General features: G+C 38.0%; 1 protein-coding gene across 1 annotated transcript; it reads left to right on the top strand.

The window, feature by feature from the left end:
* Positions 1-17496: 17496 nt before the first annotated feature.
* On the top strand, positions 17497-20949 carry POLR1F (RNA polymerase I subunit F). The gene is made up of 4 exons (XM_052695163.1): positions 17497-17710; positions 17787-17928; positions 18876-19084; positions 20468-20949. The coding sequence occupies exons 1-4, from the start codon at positions 17508-17510 to the stop codon at positions 20868-20870; spliced, it is 957 nt and encodes a 318-aa protein (XP_052551123.1). The 5' UTR covers positions 17497-17507; the 3' UTR covers positions 20871-20949.
* Positions 20950-26066: the final 5117 nt, after the last annotated feature.

Raw genomic sequence — 26066 nt, 5'->3', positions numbered from 1 at the left:
GTAGATGGATACCATGTTGCCCACATGGATACCATGTTGTCCAGACAAAGCTCTTAGGGAATATTCAAGTGGTATTTTTACCTGTAAAACAAACTTCTGTATTACTCTACCTAGGCTGTCCAGGGTTCAAGTGTTGCCATAAAAATATGTAGAAATTGTATGAAATTGTTTGCGAATTTACGTAGTATAAAATAATCTTCAATTCAATTACCTTATTCTACATCCATAGGGGAGTCTCCCATTCCATTCCATTACAACATAAGAAACTTCTTCACTGTGATTTAAGTTCTCATTTCATCAAAATTATCTGATTAGCCAAGAAAGCTTGTCCATTTCATAAGACTTTTCTGCACTTATCTACAATCTGATAGGACTTTTGAGTATTCTCTAAGCCCTGATATAAGTATTATGTCAATAATTACTAAATACATTATGAATACATATTAATATTTATCAATATATATCACTAATTGCTAAAGAGATTGTTCGAGTTCATAAAGAGCAGATTACTGTCACAGCAAGTGAATTTGATAGAAAGACATGTCTGCTCAAGGAAAGTGCTCCCTTTCTGAGGTCCCACAAGCCTTTTGTTTCAGTATTTCATGCTGGGCTCTTTATCAATGATTTTTCCTCCTCAGCTTAATTCTCTCTTTCATCAGCAGCAAGAAACATGGGATTTATCTGTCCCCAGCATCTGCCACTTTTGCAGGCATTTTTGCTGCAGTTACAGCCACAATCAAGACAGTATCAAGACTGAACTACTGCCTAAATGGGCTGTGGAGTTTCATACAGATTAAAGAAATTCATAACAAGTGTGGAACCTGAGTAGATGGTTCTGTAGGACAGCATTTTTCATTGTATTAGTGTAAAAAGTGCAAAAGGCCCTTATCAAAGGAAGATAGTGAGCAAAATAAAAATGACTCAGAAATCCATTTCAGAACTCTCTAGCTGAGGTTCACCTTTAGGTCTGTAAAAGAACAATAAGAGAAGTAAAAAGAAGTAAAAGAAGAACAGTAGCTTCAGAGCTAGAGAGTGGGATGGAAGCTCAGTTTGGAGTCTGCTCAGGAATAACATGAAGTGTCACAATATCTCCTGTTTGCTTATCACAAACAACTCATTTTCCCAGCACAGTAGTAAGAGTATTTGATGGTGCAGAGAAACAGGTGATTCTTCTGTATCCAACATAGCATACTTCAGTGCAACAGCCACTTTATCACACTTTGTAAAGGAAAAGAGGATACATTCCACAGCCTCACAGTATTTTAAGCTTCTCTGTAGCGTAAGAAATACAACTGCATCACTTCTGCTTCTTTTCATGGTGGGGAGTGGAATAAGAGAGGAGAAACCTGGGCCTCAGGAAACAAAAAATTCAACTTCATTTTATTACCTCTTTTTTTTTTTTTTTTTTTTTTTTTTTTTTTTTTTTTTTTTTTAATTTCTTTTGCTGCCTACTCTGTAGAATGCAGAAAAGGCTTTTGTTAATGTAGGCTGGTCCCTGCATTAACAGCCTTGAAAATGCAAAGCTGGAATCCAAGAGACCTGCTAACAAAAAAAGACTGGTCCTTCTTTGAACATAAAAAGAGGATTGGAATTCTTAAAATCAAAGTAAATTACTATATGAATATATGAATGTAATAAGGGAATTCTAAGAAATAGTTCATTTCATTCAACGGAGTTCAGTTGTATAGCTGCATACTGTGTTCAACTGTAATGGAAGCATTTTCTAAATTTTCTCATCACTGGTGCAGTTGAAAGGACACTCATCCAACTATACGAACAACAAAGATTTTAGTTTACAGAATGTGACAAACAAACATATTTACAACAATTTCAATGTTGAGCACCAAAATTCATTTAATTCTAAATAAGAGGAAGCATGTGTTGGCTTTGATGCGATTATTTCTGATCAATGCTGCTGTGAAAACTGATATTGGCTCAGATTCTGTAAGAGATACTCAGCCATTTAACAGGTCAAATAATGTAACACTCTTCTGGAAGGGAGTTACTTTGTGCATAGGACTTAGATGGTAAACCCTTAGCATGTATCACAGGCTGTATTTTAGATTATGCTTGGTATTTCAGAGAACTTCAGATTATGAGACGCACACAGATGTTTTAAATTTAGAATAGTCAACTGATTTTATTCCAAACTGTAGAAAGAATAAGCGTCTCACAGAATCACAGAATCATAGGTGATAGAGGGGAGCTCTGGGATCCTTGATTCCAACCCCCTGCTAAAGCAAGTTCCCCACAGTAGGTTGCACAGGGAAGCATCTAGGCAGGTCTTGAATATCATGTTAAAAATCCTTCTCTGGCACTATATTTATTTGTTATATTAGCACATATGAATTTCCCTTTGGATGATCTGGAGAAGTATAAAAAAAAAATTGGAGCAGGTCAAATCCAATATGAAATTCAAATGCAGTAGTTCTCAATCGCAAGTAGTAACATTTATATAATTTTTTTCCTTGAGATCGTGATTTTGAAGATAGATCATAAAGGAGATTAAAATGAGTTAAGCCATCTTTAATCATTTAAGGCCTCAGACAGAATTAAAGAGGTTAAGCATTAAAAAGGGGATTTCTATAATTTAAAAGCCTAAGGATATCTAACAGCAGATTGGTATCATACTACAGTATCATTACAGATGTAACCCTTCTGCCTAAATTTATTCTAACTAGTTTTTGCTTCCTGTATCAAAGGGACATTTTTAGCTCCACTATAAATCTCCAAGTTCCATGAGGATCCTGTACTTGCATCCAGAGACAGATTCTGAATATCTTTAGAATTTAAACAAGGGCTATCCAGACAGACTCACAATCTCCAGATTTTTGTAAAACAAAATTTGATTGGCTTGAAGACATGAAACCCAACTAGTTTAATATTATTAGCATGAGGAATTCTGAGTGAACATGGAAATCTTGCTCAGGAAGGCCTTTTTTCTTTTTAACTGTGAAATTGTAGAAATATAGTTCCATGTTTGGACAGAAAAGAGAGAACTGGGTGGCATGAATCAGTAGCTGGAATTTCAGCAGAAAGTTATGTGCCTGGAGAGACTTGTTTTGCTGTAGAAGCATAGTTCCCCTTCAGAAGGAACCAACTTTGATTTGGAGCAAAACATCTAGAGGGCTGCACCAAAGTCTCTCTTGTCATAGCTCAATGAAGTAGTAGAAGAAATGCCTAAGCCACATGATAGATATTCTGACAACTGCGTAAGTTGTGCAAAGCAGCCTCCCAGTTGCTTTCTGATTCCCTCACATGAGACCTGAGCACAGAACAAACTGGCAATTGGTTTAATTGGTTTGTTTTTTCCCTTGCATTACATCTGATTTCCTATAAGCTATCTTTTATGCCCTTTAACTGCTGATTCACAGCAGGTCGCTTTAATGACTTTCACATCAAGGAAATTTTGCTTTGTAATCAAGTGGAAAGTTGTTTTTTGTTTTTTGCTTCTCAGAGATTCTGAAATCCAGTTTTAATTCTGCCATAAGCTGCAATGAGTCCTTCTAAAAATACAATCAGTTTTTACAGTATGCTGAATGGGCTGACTGTATACAAATTTAAAATTACTCTGCATCCAAGAAGATCCATTTTTTGACAAACTGTCATGATGTACAGTGAGAACACGGCATGCACTGGAAAAGCCCTGAGCTGTAAAGCGTCACTGCAGTGCTGCATGTAATTCCACTGATAAGAAACAGGTACACGAGTCAGCACAAACTCTCTTTGCATGCCTAAGAAAGCAAGTACAAATTTAAAATATATAAGAAGCATAAAGATTTCCTTCTCACATCCAGTTACTAGTAGCTAGTGTGAGACACATCAAATGATGTAACTGAAACCACAAGCTTGTGCAGCTTCTTCCACGCTTTGTTAGGTGAACCCTTTATACTCTTTCTTCCACTTCATTCCTGTGCTAGAGGTCATGTTTGTACCTTCTCTTACTTCTCCCCTTCTATTAAAATACAACTATATCCTTTAAAGTATTTAGTACTGAATAAATTCTTACCTCCTCCACCCAAAGAAGGCAAACATAGATCAGTGCATTCATTTAACAGGCAATGATTGAGGAGAGTATATATGTAAACCATGAATCCCAAACACTCAGGCTAACAATACTGAATTTCAGCAGTTTGCTACACTTACTGATATTATTGCTGTCTTACTGTGCCAAATCTAGGCATAAACTCAGGAATGCTAGCAGCTAACATTTTTCTGAGGACTCTTTATTAGCTCTGCAGCACTCTGGCACGTACGCACTCTGGCAGTATGTACGTCAGAATTCCGCTGGTAACCTTTACAAAGTAAGCTAATATTGATACCAGTACTGTGGTGGCAGCAGCAGGATCTTGAAATGTCCTAGGAGCTCTGGATCTAAACCCCACAAAAGGTACTTATTCTAGAATTGCTAAAAATAGTGTATAAAAGATGAATAATGCTGTTAAGGTTGTAAAGTAAAGCATTAAAACATGAAGAAATACCAGAACAGATTTTAAGACTGTAAGCCACCTTATGACCAACTAGTTTTCCTTTTGTATAGCCCAAGAAATAATACTTCATCTGATATTCCTTATATCAATCACATAACATCTGTGTGAGCTATAGTTATTTTTAGAATGAAATCTGCTCTTTATTTAAAGACTTCAGAAGATGGAATCTATCATCTCCCTTATTCCACTGAGCAGAATTTTTCCCATTTTAAAGTGATGAGTTTCTATGCAGAATTATTTGGCTTTTTTTTTTCCAGGCACCAGCTCTCATTATGCTATTGTCTGCTAAATTAAGGATCCTTGCAGAAACTGAGGTCAAGTCATGCCTTAACCTTTTCTTGGATGAGTTTCTATAATTCCCTAACTGTGGGGCAAATTTCCAGGCATCATTTTTTTCTTTTTTTTTTTTTCAGTTCTTTGTTAAACCGTTTCCAATTTTTCCATGTAAGATTACTCTTCATTTTCTGTGCTCACAAATTATGACTTTATCTTTAACTACTTATCCCATTTATCCCGGCTTTACCAAAGCTACACTAGACTGACAGTCAGCAGTCTAAGAGTTCTCATCTTGTCTCTTACCCTGACTGGAATTAATCTTTATACTGCAAGGATTTTGAAATTAAAAAAATTTAATACCCTCTCAACTCTCTTCTCTTCGCCTCTTTACAGATGACTGCCTTTTTTTACCATTCAGGGTAATGAGGAAAATAAATTCTTTATATTTTAGAATCTATTCTCTGATTTCCACTTGACAGATCTTTTATCTGAGTTTGTTTCAGGCTGGTAAGTTTGCTTTGACACTGATGCCTACAGACCAAGGATCTTAAAAGCGCATGGTGTGTCACAGACATACCTAGTGCTTCAGATGCATGCTTAGCTCTGAACAGAGACAGTTCAGCTCTCTCCAGCTTTCAAAGCTAACTGTCAAACAAAGCTGAAAAACTACATAGAGATTACATTCCTATCTGTCAAAAGGAAGATGTTTGCCTTATGTTAAACGGTGTTCTCAAGAGGGAATGCTTATTCCCCCCTTCAACATCATACATAGATTTTTGAGAGTCTCTGCTAGAGACTTGGGTCATAAGAGCCTTTTGGCAAGTAATGCAGACAGAAAGAACATTCAAAAAAACGGTTCCTCTGATGAATAGATACTAACTTGTAGTGACTTACCATTCAAGTCAGTGTTGCAACGTTCTTAACTACGTAGTGATTCTGTCACTGCCGGAATGAACTTGTGTAGGCTCAACAATATCCAATGCAAAGCTGAAAAATTAAAAGAAAAAAAACATCCTGAAAAAAAAGCAAAATCTAGCAAAGTCTTGAAAAGTATTGTCAGGTCATATATTTAATGGCACCAAAAGAAAAAAAGCAAAAAGATAAACAATGTATGCCTCCTCTATATGTTTTTAAATTCTTTGTTTTTAACATCTTGTGTGTTCAGTTTATTCTTTTATTTCACATGTTGAGACTCCTCCATGCTGTAGATTATTGTATGTGGTTTGAAAATCTCATACATATAAAGTAATTAAAAATATTTGGTTATTTGTTTGTACTTTGTGAAAATAGAATAAGAGGTACATATATCTTAGGACCCAACTTTTAAAGCACTAAATTAATGTCCATTTTGAAGGTTATGTATAAAGAGGTACTTAAGGAAATGCTTAAGCACCCACTAAGACTTATAATCCAAGTTAAACCCAGACAACTGTCTCAAACAATCTTGAATGGCCATCTAATACTGAGATGAGTCCAATGACTTTGACAATTACTCTTATTTTGCAGTGATATAAAAGCGAGAATCAGGCCCCTAACCTGCATTACCCTGAACATTACAAAATAGTGCAATCCTCCCAGGGTAGATGGCACATTCCTTCACCCTTTGCAGCACCTACGTTTATAGTTTGCAGTATATGTAAATCTTTAGGATGACTTTTTTAATGGCTCCCCCAAATGTACTATAAACCAAATGAAAGGCTCATGCTTGAACTCTGAAGGTTTGCTGTGAAGGATTTACTTCTGATTTCAAAGAAATCATTCTGGGGACTTCCAGACTATTCACTGGGCTTGTCAAGGAATGGAAGCATAACAGATGCCCACTAGCTTTCTGGCAAAGAGAACATGGTCTGTCAAAACAGCATATTTATGTATAATGAAGGGTCTAATTTTAAATCTCCTTTGGTGACACTCATATCTTTGGCATTTAAATTTCCAATGTTTATACCAATGTCTAAAGAACACTTGAGGAAAAACTTTATTTCCAAATAAAGTTTCATAACTTGGCAGGCTGATCTCACTTTATAAATATAAGAACTTTAAATCCTTTTCCATATAAACATGTGTAATATTTCCTAGCAAAAGTGTGTGACAGTCAAAAAGTCCAATTATTCTCAATCTCTAAATCAGTACAAGACAGCTCATCCAAAATAAAGGATCAACCCAGGCATAATTATAAATACACATGTTTAGGAAATGCAAATAAATAAATACCAGCTAAGTATGAAATGACAGTAACTTTCCAGAAAAATAATATTGTCTACTTCTATTATGAAGATTTATTGGAAGTCAGTTGCAGTGAGAAATGACAGGAGACATTTTCCTCATAAGTGTCCACTGTTCTCTGCCTAGTTTAAAATTAGCCTGGCTGCTGCAGCCACATTGCTTTGGAAGATCCAACCCTTGGCTCATTGTGAGTGGCCAGGGCTGCATGCCCTCATACTCCGACTCATCTGGCTGTGAAGAAGTTGGGAGAATGCTCACGCATGGGGTGTCCTCAAACTGTTTTGTTCTGGCACATACTATATATTGCAAGAGGTCTCCTCACATTGCTGGGAGAATGCTAACGCATGGCATGTCCTCACTCTGCTTCTATCCTGTGCTTGGCTTCAGCTCAGCTGTGCAGCTGAATCTGAACTCAAGAGTTTCTTCTTTTCTTTCTCTAATGAAAATAATACAACATGGATTCTAACTGACACTAAGCGTAACTTAACTTCAGATCATGCAAAATTAAATCCCACTTACGTTTCTGGTACTGAAGCTCTGGGTAGCTACAAGCTAGGCTTTGCAAGCCTCATGTCTTCTATGCCTAGCTCTCAAAGAGGAATTTCCAGTCTGTTTTGGTGTCTGGCTTCCTGTATCATCAGGAGAAAATATCAAGAAGGTGAAGTGCTGAGTATTATACTGGCATGAAAGAAGCAGGTGAGCTTTGCCTTTCCAGAGGACATATTTCCTGCTCTTCGGATACAGAACTCAGATTCTGCCCCTTAAATCATGAATCTGTTCAGGAGCTGGGCACTTAAAAACCCAGCAGCCTTGAGAAGAACTCCTGGTTCTGCTTTTTGAACTAATCAGTGATGCTCCAAAAGTAATGCCTCCTATATTTTTTTTTTTATGTTGGCCCATGACATGGCGTGGATGTTGATGGTATGGCCAGTAGAGGTTGAATCTTCCCAACAATATCCCATTACATGTTGTTGCTGTGGGACAGATGGCAGCAAAGAGGAAGCCTCACAGGATGGTGTTTGACATGGAAGTGTGTATGATACAAAGGGATGTCTCTGCATTCTTCGGTGCCCACTGACATTCATTCACAATTGCTGAACATTTATGGATACTGAACAGTGGATGTGAGCACAGTGAGGTGGTGGGTGGTTCGTTTCAGCAATGGTGACAGTGAAAGCGGATCACCTGCACTGTTGCAGTTTGTAAAATAGCATGCAGGCTCTTGTTAATTGCTGAAGAAAACACATAGCTAATGGTAATGCTTATGTTGAAAAATAGCATTTTATAACCGAAAATTTGCTCTGTCAAATAGCATTCTTGTGTCCTCTGTATCTTGTAGTTTCCATGGGAGGAAAAAAAAACAGGAGGCATTACTTTCGGAGCGACCTACGCATATCTCATCAGCCAGACCCGTTTTGCTTGATCAGAACACACTGGAGCTCCTACCCCCACACCTCAGGACCCTCCTCGCTGAAGGTGAAGCTGGGAAGCCCTCTTCTGTCGGAATGTAGCATGTGTGACTGATGGCACAGGAGAGCCGCACGTCAGCAGGCCGTGCCCTGCAGATGAGGACACGCAGCTGCTCTGACGTCACTTGCCGCAGTGTTCCTGTCAGCGCTGGGTGCAGGGCCGGTAGCTGAGCTGCCTCTTTGCTCAGTGTTTGCTGAAGCAAACATGAAAGCAGAAGCAGATTACTGACAAATCAGCACTAGCCCAGCGGCACCTCCTTCTCTCGCATCTTTAGGTCAGCTGTTTCAGCCCTGCTCTTTTTTTCCACCCTCTCCCAGGCATGCAGCTGGGTTGTTACACACTCTCATGCTGCAGGTTTGCATCTTCTGCTCAGAAGGGAAGTGAAGCAGTGTTCCCCACTTCCTGGCTCACTCTTCTGGCCCCTGCTTCGAATAAGGGCTTGTCATCCACCTGCATTTTCAAAATGCTACAGATATGCTGTGGAGGAAGGGCAGGAGGGAAGCAGCTGATTCTATCCATGTACTCAACAAGTTTTCTCATCATACATCACAGATTAGGGCCCCTTAAGACCTCTTCTGTTTAACACATGCATCCCAGCAAGGTGCTGGATGGAGCTGGATGAGCCTTTTGAAATGGAGCAAGTCAGCTCAGGACATCAGAGAACAGCTCAGATGGACTTTTGTCTCAGGACTGACATGAGGTTTCTGAACTGGCACCTGAAGTCCATCCCAGCCCTGTTTTAGCCATTTTAATCTTTATAGGATCTGATTCTTTCTTTATAAGATGGTTCAGACCTTTGTTTCATCACTGCAATGCAACCTAGCAACTGTTCTCACAGCAGTATATCTAGGCATGAACCTGTAGAATGTCACTGATTCTTTGTCTTTGCCACTAGCAATCCATTAGAAAAAGAAAAAATGTTGAAATTTTAGTTGAAAATCCCATTTTAGATTTAACCAGCAAAAATCCAAACTAAACCACTGATGCCTTTTATCTCCTCTTTCTTACTCTGGTTGAAATTATCCCCATGTAAGTCAGTAAGGTTAAAACCAGACATGGCAGAAGAATCAATTCTGACTGCCCAGTAAGGGGACCTTTTAAAAGCCCTGCAAACCTACAATTTGCGTATGAAATTGAAAATGTATGAACTGAGATGCATAAAATGCAATTGAAATAATTTGTGCATCAGTGTTTTTTAGATTGCTTCTTTCTACTCTTTCTGAGGAAGATGGCCTAAAAATTGAACCATGGCCTAAAAATTGAACATAAGAAGTTGCATACAAATAGGAGGAAGAACTTCTTTATAGTAAGGGTGATGGAGCACTGGAACAGGCTTCCCAGAGAACGTGTGTAGTCTCCTTATATGGAGATATTCGAGATCTATCTGGATGCTCACCTGTGTGAGCTATTGTAGGGTATCTGCTTTAGCAAAGGGGTTGGACTCAATGATCCCCTGAGATTCCTTCAAATCCCTGCAATTCTGTGATTCTGTGATTCTGTGAAGATAGGAAATAAATGATGATAACATACTACAGTTTATCAGACTGAGGTGCTACTGTGCTGAAAACCATATTTAATTTGATTTATTTTAAAGATGACAAATAGTAGTTTCTTCTACCTGCGATAAAAACAAAGCAAAAAACAGATAAAATAATTTACATGAAAGAAAACTGAATTACGATAATTTATTGCAATAAATCTGATGAGATTACACCATCACTATGCTGAAGCTTTTGTACAAAGCTGTTGCTTACAAAAACAACTCAGGGTTCAAAGAGTCATAGAATCAAATAATCATTAAAGTTAGAAAAGACCACTAAGATCATCTCATCCAACCACCAACCCATGTCCACCATGCCTACTAAACCGTGTCCCTCAGTGCCACATCTACATGGTTCTCAAATACTGCCAGGGACAGTGACTCCACCACCTCCCTTGGCAGCCTCTCGTCTCTCTCATGTAGCTGATATAAACAGTCCTTATCCTTGGAGAAATGTGTGCAGTGAAGAAAAATCTGGCAGGAAGTTGTACTGCTTTCACTATAAGTTCTCATTCACATGCCTTACAACACTGATGAGAATATCAAGTGGAATATAAGCAAGTCTGTATGTGGAGTATATGCAAGGTCATCATGTTGTTAACATGATTGCTCTGTGCTCTGCAGTCCTAGTCTACACTCCTCTCCTCCTCATGCTCCACATTAATCATGTTATGAAAAGGCTGCCAGACACTGGAAGAACAACATGCATACTTGCCTTTGGAAGCAAGTAAGGCCTCAGCATAAAATTATGTATGTGTCTAAATGCTGAAGAGCTGAGATTTAAAATATTCTGCAACTAGAGGCTGGCAGTGTGACATCTCTGAATTTCCTTCAGCACCAGCGTATCTTGATTGGTAGCAAATACCAGCAATGTCACCAAGCTGAGCAGTGCTGACAGCTGCAATTGGGGAGTTCTTCTTGGAGCCTATTTCAATTTTCAAAGCATGCTGATGCAACATGTTGCAGTTGTGCTGAGTAAACATTTTATGCTTTGTCTCATCTAGCGCATACTACGCAATCTGAAATATCAGCAGAAGTTACCACAAACATTACGATATCAGTGAATCAACAGAAACCACAGTTACATCTAGAACATCTATTTCCTGATTTGGGTTGAGATGAACACTGCAGAACTCAGCAACCACAGTGCTGTAATTTTTGGTGAAAGGAAGTTGGTTATTTCTAAGAGCAACTGAATGACGGTGTTACTGTTGAGTCTAAAAAATACCCTCATGTGGGTTAAATTGAAGATCATAAATGATTACAGATTAGTCCAGATTGCGGTTAAGTTAGGTGCATAGAAAAGGTTGTATGTACAAGAAGTTAACAGCTGTGCAAGAGGTATACTTGAAGAGTGCAAACTCAACTCACAGCACACAGAAAATGGGGTCTCTGGACCATATGTCCATGACAAATTGGCACAGAGAAGCCTGCATTTGTCCTGTATTTGTTCCTACTCTTGCAATCATATAGAATGCTTCTGATGGCTGCCATGTAGGTATAGAAAGAGCTTTTCAAAACAAAGGACAGACTGAGGGCTGCTCTGCAACTGCTTTGCATTCTTCAGCTTTTACTTGTAAGAACTTGGATTTAAAAGACTACTCTTGTCTGTATCACTGACAATTGTTTATTTTTCTTAATCTAGAATTGTAAGAACCGAAAATAGATGGGATGTATGGAGGCTGTCTGGTCCAAAGCAGTTTTTATTACTACAACAATAGGACAACAATGCCTCTATGGACAACCTATTCTAGCATTTGATCACTCTAGCTGTAAAGAATTATTTCCTTGTATCTAGCAAGAATTTTCCTTACTGATACCTCTCATTCTTTCAAGAAGCCTATGGATCCATCGTCCCCACAGCTGATCACCAGGTTGTCAAAGATAGCCAAAGTAGTTCCCCTTGGCCCTCTCCAGCTCTCCCTGCTTCTTCATTTTATAGCCATTATGTTTATATTCTGCATATGTGCACAGCACTGTGTATCCACAGGAGTGAAAACTCAGAGCAATATATTGTTCAGATGGCAGCCAAGGCCCAAACTTACATTAAGCAGATACCTTTCCCTTGGAGAGCAGATGCAATATTGAGGGCCACACTGGGGTAAACTTCTAATAGGACAAATGTGCCATGCTGGTCTTTAGTGAGATAAATCCCTTTGGCCTCTGTGAAATTCTTCTTGATTGAAGGCTAACACATACCTTGGGATTTGACTGTTGCACCTCATTTGCTTCCAGGAGGGGGTGATGGTACAAATAATGATGAGATTCCTGTAATTAATATCACATTTAAATCTACATAAAGAACAATGCTGCACTTCAGAAATTTCTCATGCTTTTAAGGGATTTGTGTAAGTAAAAGGAAATCTAAAATGAGAGCAAGATTTTGCCCACAGTGTATTTCTTTTTTTTAATACTTTCACCGGTCCAGAGAACATTTCTACTTCTGTCATAGCTCTTGTAAAAGAGTGCCTCATTATCCTGTTCTGTTTGATTTGGTTGCTATTTTTCTGTTGCTGTTGCATTTATATATATATATATTTTATATATTGTTTTGTTTTTGTTTTTACTATAACTATGACTTCCATTATCTTGGGATTTTTTGCATGTGGGTGGATGGATGTGATGGTAAAAGGCTGAGCCAGGTCAGTGAGAATCTTGTGCACTGCCAAACTAAACCACAGATTCTGCAGAAAGCTAAGGGAGAATAGAATCTTTTTTTTCATTAAACCAAGGACAACCTGGCAACTGCGTAAAAATTATGCAGATCTTATTACTTGTCACTCAGATATATCATTCAGGTATGAATTGGTACCTAGCACTGAACCACCCAGAGGCAGCGAGACTAAAACAATTTACTAGATAAGAGCTGCTATTATTGCTACAGTACATTGGAGATTGCCTAAACTACAGCAGATACATTTGCTTCTGTGCCTAAAGATACTGTGCTCAAATGAAAATGGTTACATGAAGCTCCTCAGTATTTATTCATAATAATGATCCCTATCTCTTATTTGTTTGAAGGTATATAGTGATGTTATTGATAGACAAATGTAGAAAAGCTCTTAGCTCATTTAAGAAAATCAATGACCTCAAATGGTTTCTGAAGTAGCATTTGCTGCCTGAGAAATATGGAGAAGGAGGGAGGAGAGATTCAGCATCATATCAACAGCTAGATCTCTGCAGATCACAATGTCACTGTATCATTGAAACTATGCTTTGAAAAACACTGCCTTCAAATACCAGCAGAGCTGGAGAGGGGCACCGCAGTGACCAGCTCTTCTGATGTGGATTTTCTTATTTCCAAGGATAAAAGGACAGGCAAGTACTTGGGTACAGGTCTTTCAGCAAGATATTTAGAGACAAGATGTTTTTGCTCCAGAAGGACGATTCACAGTTTAGGCAATACTTCTGCTCAGCCACATCAACCATTTCCTGGCATAAAACACCCTGCCTCGACAACCAAGAACCAAAGGCAAATCTAGCCAGACCCAGGTGATAGGAAACGTCCATCCCAGACATCATAAACATCATTACAAATTAAGACAAATTATTAACTGAAATAAATTAATATAATCTATCTTATCCCATTTCTTTTCCTTAATGTTTCTCTAAGCCATTTCTTTCCTACTAAGGTTGACATAGTAATCACTGAAAAAACAAAGCACAGTCTGCATATTGTATTACAGCTTAAATTTTTAGCCTGCTGCGCAGTTACTATCATTCTCCTGGATGACTGCATTCTTCGGTACCAAGGCTTTAGTGTGCCATCTGGTGGATTTTGCTCAAATTATGTCTTTAAGAACAAATGGGATTGTAGAACTACATTCTTTTTCTCTTTTATTCTTTTTTTTTTTTTTTTTTTTTTTCCTTTAAAGGTGACATTGCCTCCCAAGCTTAATTCTACTCATGTTTCCAGTTAAGTGAATTTTTAGCACTGTAAGTACTAGATATTTAGCTAACTTCTTACACTGATAAATTTGATACGTAAAGAAGTTATCCCTTTCTCAACAAAGTCCAGAAAACCAGCCTAAGCAAGCTCCAAATATTGATTCCCTCGATGACATTTAAATTCCTAATCTTCACTGACTATACACAGAATAATAGAATAGGATCATAGAATCAGAATCAATTAGGCTGGAAAAGATCTTCAAGATCATGCCTGAAGAAGAGAAGTCTGAGACGGGATCTTATCAGTGTTTACAAATATCTAAAGGATGGGTGTCAAGTGGTTGGGGCCAGGCTATTTCTGTGTGCCCAGAGACAGGACAAGAGGCAATGGACACAAACTGGAACACAGGAGGTTACACATGAACATGAGAAAAAACTTTACTTTGAAGGTGGCAGACCGCTGGAACAAGAGGGGGTGTGGAATCTCCTCCTCTTGAGACATTCAAAACCCATCTGGATAATTTCTTGCGCAACCTACCATAGGCAACCTGCTCTAGCAGGGAAGGGGAAGTAGATAATCTCCAGATCTTCCTTCCAACCCTTACAATTCTGTGATTCTGTGATCATCAGGTTCAGCCATCAATCTAACCTATGAAGTCCCATGTCTCTACTACATCCATTAGTGCCTTACTTGCTCTCAATCAGTCTCTACTATGGATGATCAAAGATTCTGAAACAAATCTGCTGCTATAGAATTTCAAATACAACTGAGTTTGAGTACACATTCTTCAGCCCATGACATACCAATTAGTAACACATTAAAAACAACGTGCATTTTTTGATACCACATGAAAAATGCAAAACTAGCTAAGATATTTGAAAATAAATTATGAGCATGAGTTTTCAACTACATCTTTATAGTCTTACCACCGTAAATCATTTCTTCATTTCTCTTTTTTATAGAGAATGGTTGTTTGATGAGAAATCTGGGATGGATTCAGTTTCACAACATAAAAGGTCCTATAGTGTATAGCCTAAGAGGAAATATATGTTCTACTTCAGCACAGTGCTACAGATATTCTTCCACTCTCACAAGATGCAGTATATTCAAACACAACTGAGACTTCCAGGATTTTAGTGCTGGATGAAGGCTGTCTGCTGAATGAATGAGCTGCAATTGCCACAGAAGAACATGAATGGGCAGTTGTATGAGGCTCCAAACCAACATATGATTCTAATCATGATGCTGGACTGAAGATAGCAATGACTACTTTGGAATAAAAGAAAAGGCCAGCTGAGAGGTGCTAGATATGTGGTTGATAATTAATGTTCTTGTTGGAGGCTGGCCATGTTTCCATATAAAGAAAACTAGAGTAACACAGATAAAATAGAAAGGAAAAGAACAGCAGTGATTGAAAACACAGCTTTTGGTTTTGGTCCTGATTGTTACTGGCAACCTCACTGCTAGAGAAAAACAGGTTCAGCAGAGTTTTAGCAGCCACTGAGACTTTAGCAGACTGTGAGACTTGGCAAATACACCAGCAATGTGCTGTTCAAGACATCTTTTTTTGCTGCCTTTTTGGACACAGGCTCACCGCAGCAGAAAAGGTTAACTAAGATACTGTTTTTAAACTGAAAGCTAATATCAAGGAGTGAAAAGAAGATAGACAACAATGGAAGGAAAAGAAAAAAAAGAACAATAAAAATGTAAGTGTTATTATCTCAGTGGTTTCCAGAACTGAACTGTGACTGGAAAAGATGGAAGTACTACTAAGATTCCTCCGTTTGGTCAGGACATCTTTTACAACCAAGTAATGAAGACCCAAGACCTGTGATAACTCTGTAGTCCCTAAAGGACAGAAAACAACTGCTTTTGGTCTAGATAGGTTATGTTGCATCAGCAAGCAATGTGACTTGACAGGTATGGACTTGACGAGTAAAACAGTTGGTGCTGGGAGTACATATCTACACTACAAGAGTTTAAAGGAGGCTATTCTGAACTAGCCAACTGTAGACTTAATGACTGTTAAGATTTAATGTGTCAGTTTACTTTAATGTGAAAGGAATTCTGAAAGTTCCAAAGGATTTTGCAGTCAAAACCAAAGAACAGAAGCAAGTATAAATGGAAATTTGATTAGGTAATGCAGACCTGAACTAAAATATGTCTGCTTGACCACACCACCACTGCTACGTTCACCTGCCTTGGGGAGAAGACCAAGTGACTGCACAGCTAAAAGAGAACTCTTTAAAAGCCTTGTCCATGTTGTTTAGGCTTAGCCTATCCCTCTGTAGGCTCCACACAGTATGTATAGGCCTGAAGACATTATTTTGTTGTAGGTTTTCAGTTTATACTGTACAAAATACAGCAGAATGCATTTTGTAGCCTGACAGAAAGGGTGTGTGCAGCATGCTCGGAGCATGGCCGGTGACAATAAGTTTTCTGAGGACAGTCACCCCGCAGGGTTAGCACCAGCTTGCTGCAGAAGGCAGAGAGGGAGGGAGTCCTCCTGGCACCCACTTGTTCAAGCTGCTTATAGGGAGAAACACACAAGTCCACGTTTTTGTTCATATTGTCTTTGCATTTTATTCCAAGTTTTCATTTCATGACCCAAGCTAGCTTTTTATTATCTTGGATAAAACGGAGTATAGAGCTTAGAGGGTTATATTCCTCACTGCAAACTTAATCTGCTCATAAATAAGAGTTATAAAATGTATATTTCATTTAGGAATAAAAGTGTGTGCCATTATTGTATAAGGTCTTTTACTGAGATTGAAAACACATTGCAAGGACTAAACACGACCTGAATATATGAAAACATAAAATAAAGGTATTTCTCCAGAAAGCTGAGAGCATAACTTACAATTGATTTTGATAGACATTAAATGCTCTGGAGGATTAAAGCCATGAGAGGATATAGATTAGGGTAATTCGAGATATTTTCAGTCCTGCGATTCTAGTGATCTAAAAGCCATTTTTATGTCAGTTCCTTCACATTAACCCAACTTTACTTGCAGCAAAGTACAGTAAAGTACCATTTTTTTTAAACTGTGAAAAATAATAGTGTTTTATCTTCACTGTATGCATCGTCAAAGAAAAATTTCTGGTGTAGTATTTAAATAGTTTCAAAAGGCTTTTGCCTCACTGAACATTTCATACGGAATTTGGGGATTTCTGATAGATGAAGCAAGGATTGTCCTTATAGAATCAGTTTCTGAAGCCTCCATGCTATGAAGAAAATCCAATGCCTTTAATGGAACTGATGTAGCAAAAATCCCCAAGTAGAATCAATCAGTTTAAAAGCATACACTTACTAATACACGTTAAGCTGACACAAACTGGATTTAAATCAAAGAACGCCTTTTCAAGGTTTTGCAGCAAATCAATTTAAAAATAAACCTTAAGGCAACACTGTGTAACCCCGTGCTTTTATAAAGTCTGGCCAACTTTTATGGACAAAACTTGCTTTTACCACGAGCCACACCTTCCGCGGCTCACAGCTACACAGCCGCTCAATCCGTGCATCAGCGACCTCTACGCCAGCGCAGCGCACCCGGAACTGCGTCACTTTCCGCGGCGATGGGTGACGCCATCTTGCCGCGCCGCGGCGTGGCCCCGCAGCATGGCCGTGGCGGGGGAGCTGCCGCCGCCCGCCGCCGTGCTGCCATCCTTCGCCGCGGCCTGCGCGCTGGTGTGCCGGCGCTACTCGTGCCTGGTCGTGGCGCCGCACCGCCGGCACGTCGCGCTGCCGCCGCGCTTCTTGGGCCGCAAGCGCACGGGTATCTGCGCCCAATTGGATGCTGAGCTGCTGCGCTACTCGGAGAGGTGAGGCTCTCGGGTCCGGCAGCCCTCGGTTCGCCTTGGTGGGGGTGGTCCCGCAGCTAACTGTGCTTTTCCCTAGCTTGCAGGGCGTCCCGGTGGCCTACGACAACGTCAAGGTGGTGGGAGAACTCGGGAACATCCACGACGACCAGGGCTTCATTCACCTGGACGTGGAGGCGGACTTCGTCATCTTCAGTCCCAAGAAAGGGAAGAAGATGGTGGTATGTAAATACGTCGACATTAACTTAATAAAGCTTGGCTTATCGCCATCAAAAACAACGGTTTGAGGCTTAGGTAGAATTGTATTTTAGTTCACATTAGAAATTCTTTAGAATATTTTTATTTCTACATTTTCATGCATCTACCTCTAAATTTGCTAAATAGCAAAGCTTTCTAGAGAATAAACGATTCTTGTGTGAGTGTATTTGTTCATGTCTTCATATCAGGATACATTGGTGAGTTTTTTTTCATTAAGTACAGAGTGCATGGAATTTAAACCTGCTTTTTAATAAAAGAAAATATATGGCACGAGGAAACTTTCTGTTGGTCCGTGTATGCCAACTCTCAGTTCGGTTTTCTCTTATTCAGTTTTGTACCACAGTTTTGCAGTATAGCTTCTGCCTCTATTAATGTAAGAAGTGAATATGTGCCCTTAGTAGAAAGGAGATAGAAATACCTGCACTATGTCTTTCATTCATCTTTGAGAAGTGCAAAAGTGGATGAGGTGGACTGCATGTGTGTCAGAAACCCATGGAATAGAGTATTTGAAGCTTTTTTTATGTGTCATCTGTATCTTTAGCTGCAAAATAGTTTGGTGTCAGCATTAAAGTACCATAGTACTGTAAAGCACAGTTAATAGCTGTGAGGAAAGAAGTAACAGTTTGGTGCATGTTCTTACTGTGGTTACATTCCATGCTTTGACTTTGTTCTTTTTTTGCAGATACAGGTTCTATTCTATTTTTGGTAGACCTTCATGAAAAGTATTTAGGAGTAGTTTCTATTTTAGTATAGAAGAGTTTGCTTATTTGCTAGATGAGCTTACTTTGTAACCTTTGCAAGCAAAGTGTTTTCCGAGAGTGTCAATATAAGAAACTAAATATACATTGTGTCTGCATTTAAAGAGGTAGTCTTTAATTGAAATCCATGTGACATTCCTTTTCTTTTATAGGGTGTAATTAACAAAGTGGCCCCCAGTCATATTGGCTGTCTGATACATGGATGCTTCAATGCTTCTATCCCTAAGCCTGAGCACATGTCAGCTGCAGAGTGGCAACAGTTGGGGTTTAAAATAGGAGATGAACTGAAATTTCAAGTGGTGCACTTAGATTCTGATGCAGCAGGAGTGTTCTTCATTCGAGGACAATTGACTAAAACCAGGTACTGTGCCATAGGAGAAAATGTTTTCTTAACTTTTTAAACAGATTAGTTACGAGGTGAATCATTTGATTCAACATCTTACTCCTTAAGCTTCCTTGTTTTCACACAAACCTTTGTGTAAAAATAATTTGTGTTAGCCAAACTAAACTTTTTAATGTTTATAGAAATAGTTAATAAAATTAATTTTAAAATAGTTAATAAAAGTAGTTTTTTTGAGCTTAAAAAGTTGTGTTCTAACTCTTGAGTTATTGGTTGGGCAAATAGTGCATGTTCAAAATAACATATAGAGTAGATTTCTTCATGAATGTGTCCAGGCTTTTCAATTTAAAAAATTCCAGTTTCTGAACACAGTGTTTATGCTGGTATTTCTACACGCACCTACACTCACCAGCGTTTACACAGTCATAAATAGTTACATGCAGATTATTTAAATGCTTGCTGAAACATAAGAATAAACCTGAGCTCAAAGATGACATGAGAAAATACGTGATGTTCATCCTTGTGACTCTGGAGATTTGCACAGCAGCTTGCTAAAAAATCTTAATAGTGGTATATTTTAAAAAGCGTGTTCAGAGGGTTTTTCAGTAGTCATTTGCTCAGCAATTTTTTTCTACCAATGTGATTAATTTCTTATTTTAAAATGCACGCTGTAGATACTGTTGATGAAATTGTAGTGTTTTTGGAGATCTGTTTAATCTGGAAGAGTACTCTGGATTGTTCTCATGCATTCAGAATTAACTGTCTTGTTCTCAGTGCCACCTACTCCTCCATAATTTTAACTACTTTCTTTCAATATGAATCATCCTGGATGTTTTCTCCACAGCTCTCATTTGCAGAGTGATACCTACTAGTTTTTTGTTTTTAGTGTTTTTTTTTTTTCATTGGTTGACTGGATGTGTTTGGTTTCTTTTGTGCTGTTGTTGCTGTTGTGAGTTTGTTGGTTGGTTGGTTGGTTGGTTTGTTTTATTCCTCTGGAATCATTGTTTAACTGTACAGATTTGAGTATCACAGATGGTTGGTATGATTGAACAGGACAGTGTGTTTGCAAATAACTAAAGAACCTAAAAAGGTCCACTGCACAGTAGGTAATTATGGATGAATGAATAAAAGAAAATGCAATACTTAATGGTGTGTACAGGATTTTAGAGAATAAGTTTTGGCTAAGGTTTGAGGGAGAACATTAATTCCATGGAAACAAGAAACTAGTCAGTAGTATCGATTAAGCTGAAAGTGTTAACTGGGTTTATATTTTTCTGTATCTAGAGTTTATAACAAATGCTTATCTTTATCTACTTGTAAATATTGTGTTTTAGCAAATTTTAACATTTCACTTCGTATCTTTAGATGGTTCTGCTTTGACTTACCTCAAATGTTTTCTTGCAGTATGCAGCCCAAGCGGTCTGATCCTGTTACTGATGCAGTGACTGATGGCACAAATGGAGAGCAAATTCAAAACTTTGATAATGAGAAAAATGACTTAAATGACTCCAGGGGAGATAATGTCACAGAAGATCGTCCAGGTGAGGCAGATAGCACAGTGGGGGGAAATACAGAAGAGCAAAGTATTGTTGCTGAGAATGAAATATGTGATGATAAAAAGAAGAAGAAGAAAAAGAAAAAGCATAAGCAGGAAGAACAGGAGCATGTATTACCTGCCAGTGACTCTAGTGGTTACCAGAGTGATCTTAAAAAGTCAAAGAAAAAGAAAAGAAAGCATTGTGAAATTGAAGAAAGTGAATTGCTGGAGCTGTCGCAAGAACCTAAAGCAAAAAAGAAAAGGAACTGAAGTCTGAGTTGCCTTTCTTACTGATGATTTCAGACTTTTTTTTTTTATAAACTTCCAATAAAACCCTATTTTCAAAATATACGTGTATATTTTTTGCTAAACAGTGCCAACTGTTAGGTGGGATTATGTTTGTGTGTTGTGTACACCAATAGTTTGTAAAGCGTTGCAAGGAACGGTAGTGGCTATACATGCATTTCTTTGACCAGAAAGTGCCGCAAGGAACAAGTGGCAAAGAGCCTTGGAGTGTAATGTCAGGATCACTTGTATCACTTCTTTTGTCTGCTTGCCAGTTCTTTCCAGTAAGAGGCAGCTAGCTATGATCTTTGCTAATCTAATTCCACCACTGCATGATTTGTTTCAGAGGAATCTTACTGCTGGAGTTCTGGGAGACATTCCTGAATTCCCAGGGCCTGAGTAAAGGTGTTTTTTTTGTTGTTGTTGTTTTGGTTTTTTTTTGTTTTAAATTGGTGTAGGACAGGGGAGTAGTAATGGGCCACGAATACCTTTTGAATGAAAATGTGCAGCCTATCTGTCTGAAAGGTTAAAAAAACCCCAAACTGCCATTGTCCTGGTTCTTTCAGAACAAAGCTTTTGCAGTACTCTGTTTTTTTTTTTTTTTTTTTTTTTTTTTTTTTTTTTTTTTTTTTTTTTGGGGGGTGGGGGGGGAAGATGCAAAGACCAACAGTTGGATAACTTAATTAAGGGTGAGCAGGGAATAGAGAGAATGATTGCAATTTGATGTAGTGAAATAGCATGTGCCCACTGGTTAGAATCTAATACCAATATATGGACTGATTAAAACTGTTGCCTATGCAACGTGTGAAAGTTATGAGAAATCTCATTACACATTGAACTTGCTACAGTTTTCATTAAAAAACAAACAAACAAAAAAAAAAAAACACTAAAAGACAGCTTTTACCTTTTGTACCTGCTGTAACTTTAAAATGCTGATCTCTATATCAGTAGGGGCATGTTATCAGTATTTCCCAGACTGTTTAATAAAGCAATGACAATTGAAAAATGACAGTCAAGTGCTAATTAATGTGTTTTTATTAAGAACTATTCCTGGTGTAGATGCATTATAATTTTTGGAGTATTGATCCTTTTTGTTATAGCTCTTTTCTCCTGTGAGGAGTTTTGGAGAGGGCTGTAATGTGACATGCTAGTTTTTTTTAACGGAGGTAGGAAGCAATGATTATTTTGGTACTACTGCCTGTTAAAAGACATCACCATATCTTCAGAAACCATGTCAGTAATCAGCACATCTGTGAGAACTTGCTGTTCATCTGCATGATCTCTAGGTGTTCTCAGAGTAGATGCTGTTGTGGTGGTTATGCTGATGCTATTAGCTGATTTTTATAGACTTACATACAATGGCATAACCAAATATACACAGAATGCGTTCTACATTTCAAGGACTTCTTTTAGGTATGACTTTGTGCTGTAGTAAAAACACTTTAAAAAAAAAAAAAAAAAACCCAAAAAAACACTTGAAATTTCTAGACTATCAAGGCAAAGACCTAAATTTCTATTTTAAAGATTTGACTGCATGACAGCCCATCATAGGCATTTTAAAATTAATATGAATAATCAAGTTAAGAGTTTTTTATGGCCTTACAAGATGACCTTGCATAGATTTTTAAGGAGAGCAGAAACTTCAGTATATTCTGTTTTGTTTTCTCGCTTGATCTTCAGTGTGCTTGATGATCTTGAAGCCAGTTTCGGACATGTAAGATAGTCACAAAATATACACAAATTTTCCTTGTGTTTTTACAAATGACAATGCGGACATTTGAACTACATGAACTTTCACTGATGCTATCTCCTTGGTTTGTCCATTCTTCTTCTCTGTGACAAAATTAAATGTTTCTTACAGAGTACTGCAAGGTTAACGGGGCAATATTCTGGTGTCTTAAGTGTTGCTAAGGAAAGCAAGAAAAAATCTGACTGAAGTTTAACTGTACAGGAAAGATCACAGGATGGGACATAATTTAGTTAGAAATGTTCTGATGTCCCCTTTTTTAATGGAGATTAATGTAGGAGGAAGAAGTTAGATAAATAGGTATAGAGTCTATATCAGGAAGGAAGGTGGCAAGTGAGGAGTATTTGCTGATGCCTCTGGGAAGGGAAAGGAAAGTTGGAAACAGTTACTGCTGCAAATGCACCAAAGTTACTCTTTAATAATCATTACAGCTCACTTTCTATTTTAGAGAAGGGAAACATTTCCAGTAGACAAGCTGTTGGTGGGTGAGGCGTGAATCAAGCCACACGCCAGTTTGTAGAAGCATCTTGTAGCACAGAGATTGTCTTGCTTTGTTTCAGCTTTTCATCAGCACAAACAGATGGAGCTGTAGCAGTCATTGCAACTAACAAAACAAGTTACAAGATACAATGTAATTGCTTTCAGCAGTTAGAATTGTCCACTACTGCTGTCTTAGGATTAAGAAAACTGCATACTGTTGTCTAACAAACCATGCAAAGTGATTTTTTTTGAGTGTATTAAGCGGCTTTTCTGAAAGTCTAATATAAATCTGTCTTATAATTAATTTGGGGCCTTATTTAAAGTCAATCTTTTAAAATTATTTATTATTCTTATTTTATTTTTTGTCAAGTGTAGGCTGCTTTCTCTTGTATCAAGTTTTGCTTTTCTTTCTTGGCTTACTGTAGAAGAGGGCAATTACAAATGAATTAAGTGCAAGAGCTGGCAATTAACAATTACTGAAAAAGTTGCTCTGGTACTGCAAACCATAACAGTCACATGAATTTCTTGTTATGTTAGTATTGCAAATAGTAACTGTGCAATAAAATAAATTTGAAGATTCCTTTTCATTACTCTTACATAAAGCAATGGGCTTCTTTTGTCTTTGGAAAGGAAAAAGTGAAGCAAAAAGAAAAACAAACAAACAAACAAACTTGAAAAAGAAAAGAAGCATAACAAAAGCTTTTCCCGGTTGGAACCAGTATTGGCAGACTTGCAGTTGTGCTGTTGATGTTGCTGTGGACACTGTTTCAGCTTAGCTAAATATGGCAAGAAAATGATTTTCAGAAGTGAATTGTCACTCTTTTCATGACTTTGAATAAGCTTTTTATTTTTCCCCCCTTAGAAAGGCAAGATTTTCCAATACTTGAAATTAAGAAGCTAAATTTAAGACACTTTCCATTAAAATCTGATCATTATAAATGTTCATCTTTCTGTGTTCCCCTGGATGGTGAGTGAAAAGATATACTGAATTTTGATTTGAGACAAAATTCTGGTTATAGAGAGCAAACATTTGCAAAGTTTTCATTGAAGGCAGGTGACTTTGTATTTGTTTGCACAGTCTTCTTTTCATTTTTTATTTTTTTCCGAGAGTGCATTCTCATATAATTCACATCTGACACATATCAATGAGAAGATTAGAAGGCAAAACTATATTTTGTTCTATAACTATATACATTTGCAGTTACATTGTCTCCAGAACACCTGAAATATTGGTGTGTGTTGCTTTTTTTTCCATGTTTTAATTGTAAGTTGGCAAAGAAACCAGTGTTCACTTCTTTCTGTGGCTGATCATCTTTTGTCTGCGTTATGCAAAATGCAGTTCCAACTTAACCAGTTATAACAAATGTTTCTGAAGCTGGGACTGCTTCTTCATGCTATTACAAATATTTCATTCTGAAGACTTACGTTCCTCAGTGTATTGCATGTGTTTGGCAGAAGAGGAAACGCTTACAGAAAAAAGTACTGTTAGCTGTCTTTAAAACAATTGCTTTGTATTCTCTGAAGCTTTCAGTGAACTGCATTGTTAACTTTTGCTCTTCTCCTCACCCCTCTTAGAAACAAGTTCTGTGCTTTTGGCTAGGCTAGGTTTTCTTTTTCTTAAAATATGCAGCAGTAACAGCAGAGTGGAGGAGCTCTTGTGAAAGGATTTTGAAAAGGGCCAAAGTAAGCTAGCTGCCTTTTGGAAAACATGAGCCTTGATCAAATCTGCCTCTGCATAAGCAGTTTGCCTTTGGAAACATCCCAGCCTTTGACAGCCCTCAGACATGCAACTCTTTGCTGTAGCAACCCCCATGCTTTTTACATACCAAATTGTTGGAGTTGTACTTTTTCCATATATTGAAGCAGAGGTTGTATGATCTGTTGCTCTCAGGATGATTAGTCTTGGCTAGGAAAGGACCATAATAATTTCACGCTAATGGCTCCTGAAGACATATTTCTCTTACCGTAATGTTGATTCTATTCTGTTATTTAGATTTCAGAAGTTCTATAATTTTGATAAAGCTAGAAGGACATCAGTGTCCAGTTGACTTTACAAGAAGATGCTTTGTCTTCTAGATTCATGTGAACAAAAATAAGACACAGAAAATCAAGCTTTGTTCTTCTCAATATCATCAGTAAGAAGTTATTCGTGGACACAAATCATAATTTGTGTGTCTTTTATCTTGACGTTATGTATAACTACATTGAGCTAGGCTAACTTTAACCGCAAGTCCAGAAGGAAGCCACTGAATTGCCCTGCTGTTAAGCAAATGGGAACAATTGCAGCCTGGCAAGGACTTCAAGATTTCTTGAAGCTATCTGTCCCCGGTAAAGAGTGAAGATAGGTAAGAAGCAATGAGCTTTAATTTTCCCACTTTGTGTGTCCTCAAGAGCTTTTGAAGGACTTTAAAGAAATGAATAGATGGTTTCCTGCCATTTCCCAAAATAATACATCTGCTGTTATAGAAATGCTTTTATTTTGGCCAAAGACACAATTCAACCCCATAAAGACATTTTTGAGAAATCATTCTACAGAAATATCTAGAACAAACTTTTTGCATGGGTGGTTAACGAACTGAACTGCAACAGTTCTTAGTAGGCAGCAGAGAAACCTTATGAATAGAAATAACAGTTTTGGTATAAGTCTCACTATCAATACTTTCCTTTTCTATGGGTAATTTTAGTGATTTTCGTATAACTAGAAGACTGAGCTGTGATCTTTGCTCTCTAAAGCCATATAGTCTTTTTAAACTATGCAGGTGTCTTAAGTGCTTGACAGACAGTTGCAGGGAAATTCTCTTTCCCCTTATCCCCTCTGCTGCTTCTTCCTTTGTGCTCCCTTTCTCTGGTGGATGAGGAATTGTCTAGGAATAGTCTTACTACATCTGAAACCTGGTGTCATGCAAGACTAGAATTTCTACTGTACTACTCCTGTTCTACAGGAGCCAGCTTTC

This window comes from Tympanuchus pallidicinctus, unplaced genomic scaffold (assembly GCF_026119805.1).
Source record: "Tympanuchus pallidicinctus isolate F22 unplaced genomic scaffold, pur_lepc_1.0 scaffold3, whole genome shotgun sequence".
NCBI lineage: Eukaryota > Metazoa > Chordata > Aves > Galliformes > Phasianidae > Tympanuchus > Tympanuchus pallidicinctus.
Note: the sequence above shows the minus strand (reverse complement) of the source record. Positions and strands in the feature narration are given on the sequence as shown.

Excerpts from the sequence above, each read along its gene's own strand:
- POLR1F (XM_052695163.1), top strand. The coding sequence starts at position 17,508 with ATGGCCGTGGCGGGGGAGCTGCCGCCGCCCGCCGCCGTGCTGCCATCC. Across the intron at positions 17,711-17,786 it reads CTGCTGCGCTACTCGGAGAG|CTTGCAGGGCGTCCCGGTGG; the intron begins GTGAGGCTCTCG and ends GCTTTTCCCTAG. Across the intron at positions 17,929-18,875 it reads AGAAAGGGAAGAAGATGGTG|GGTGTAATTAACAAAGTGGC; the intron begins GTATGTAAATAC and ends TTTCTTTTATAG.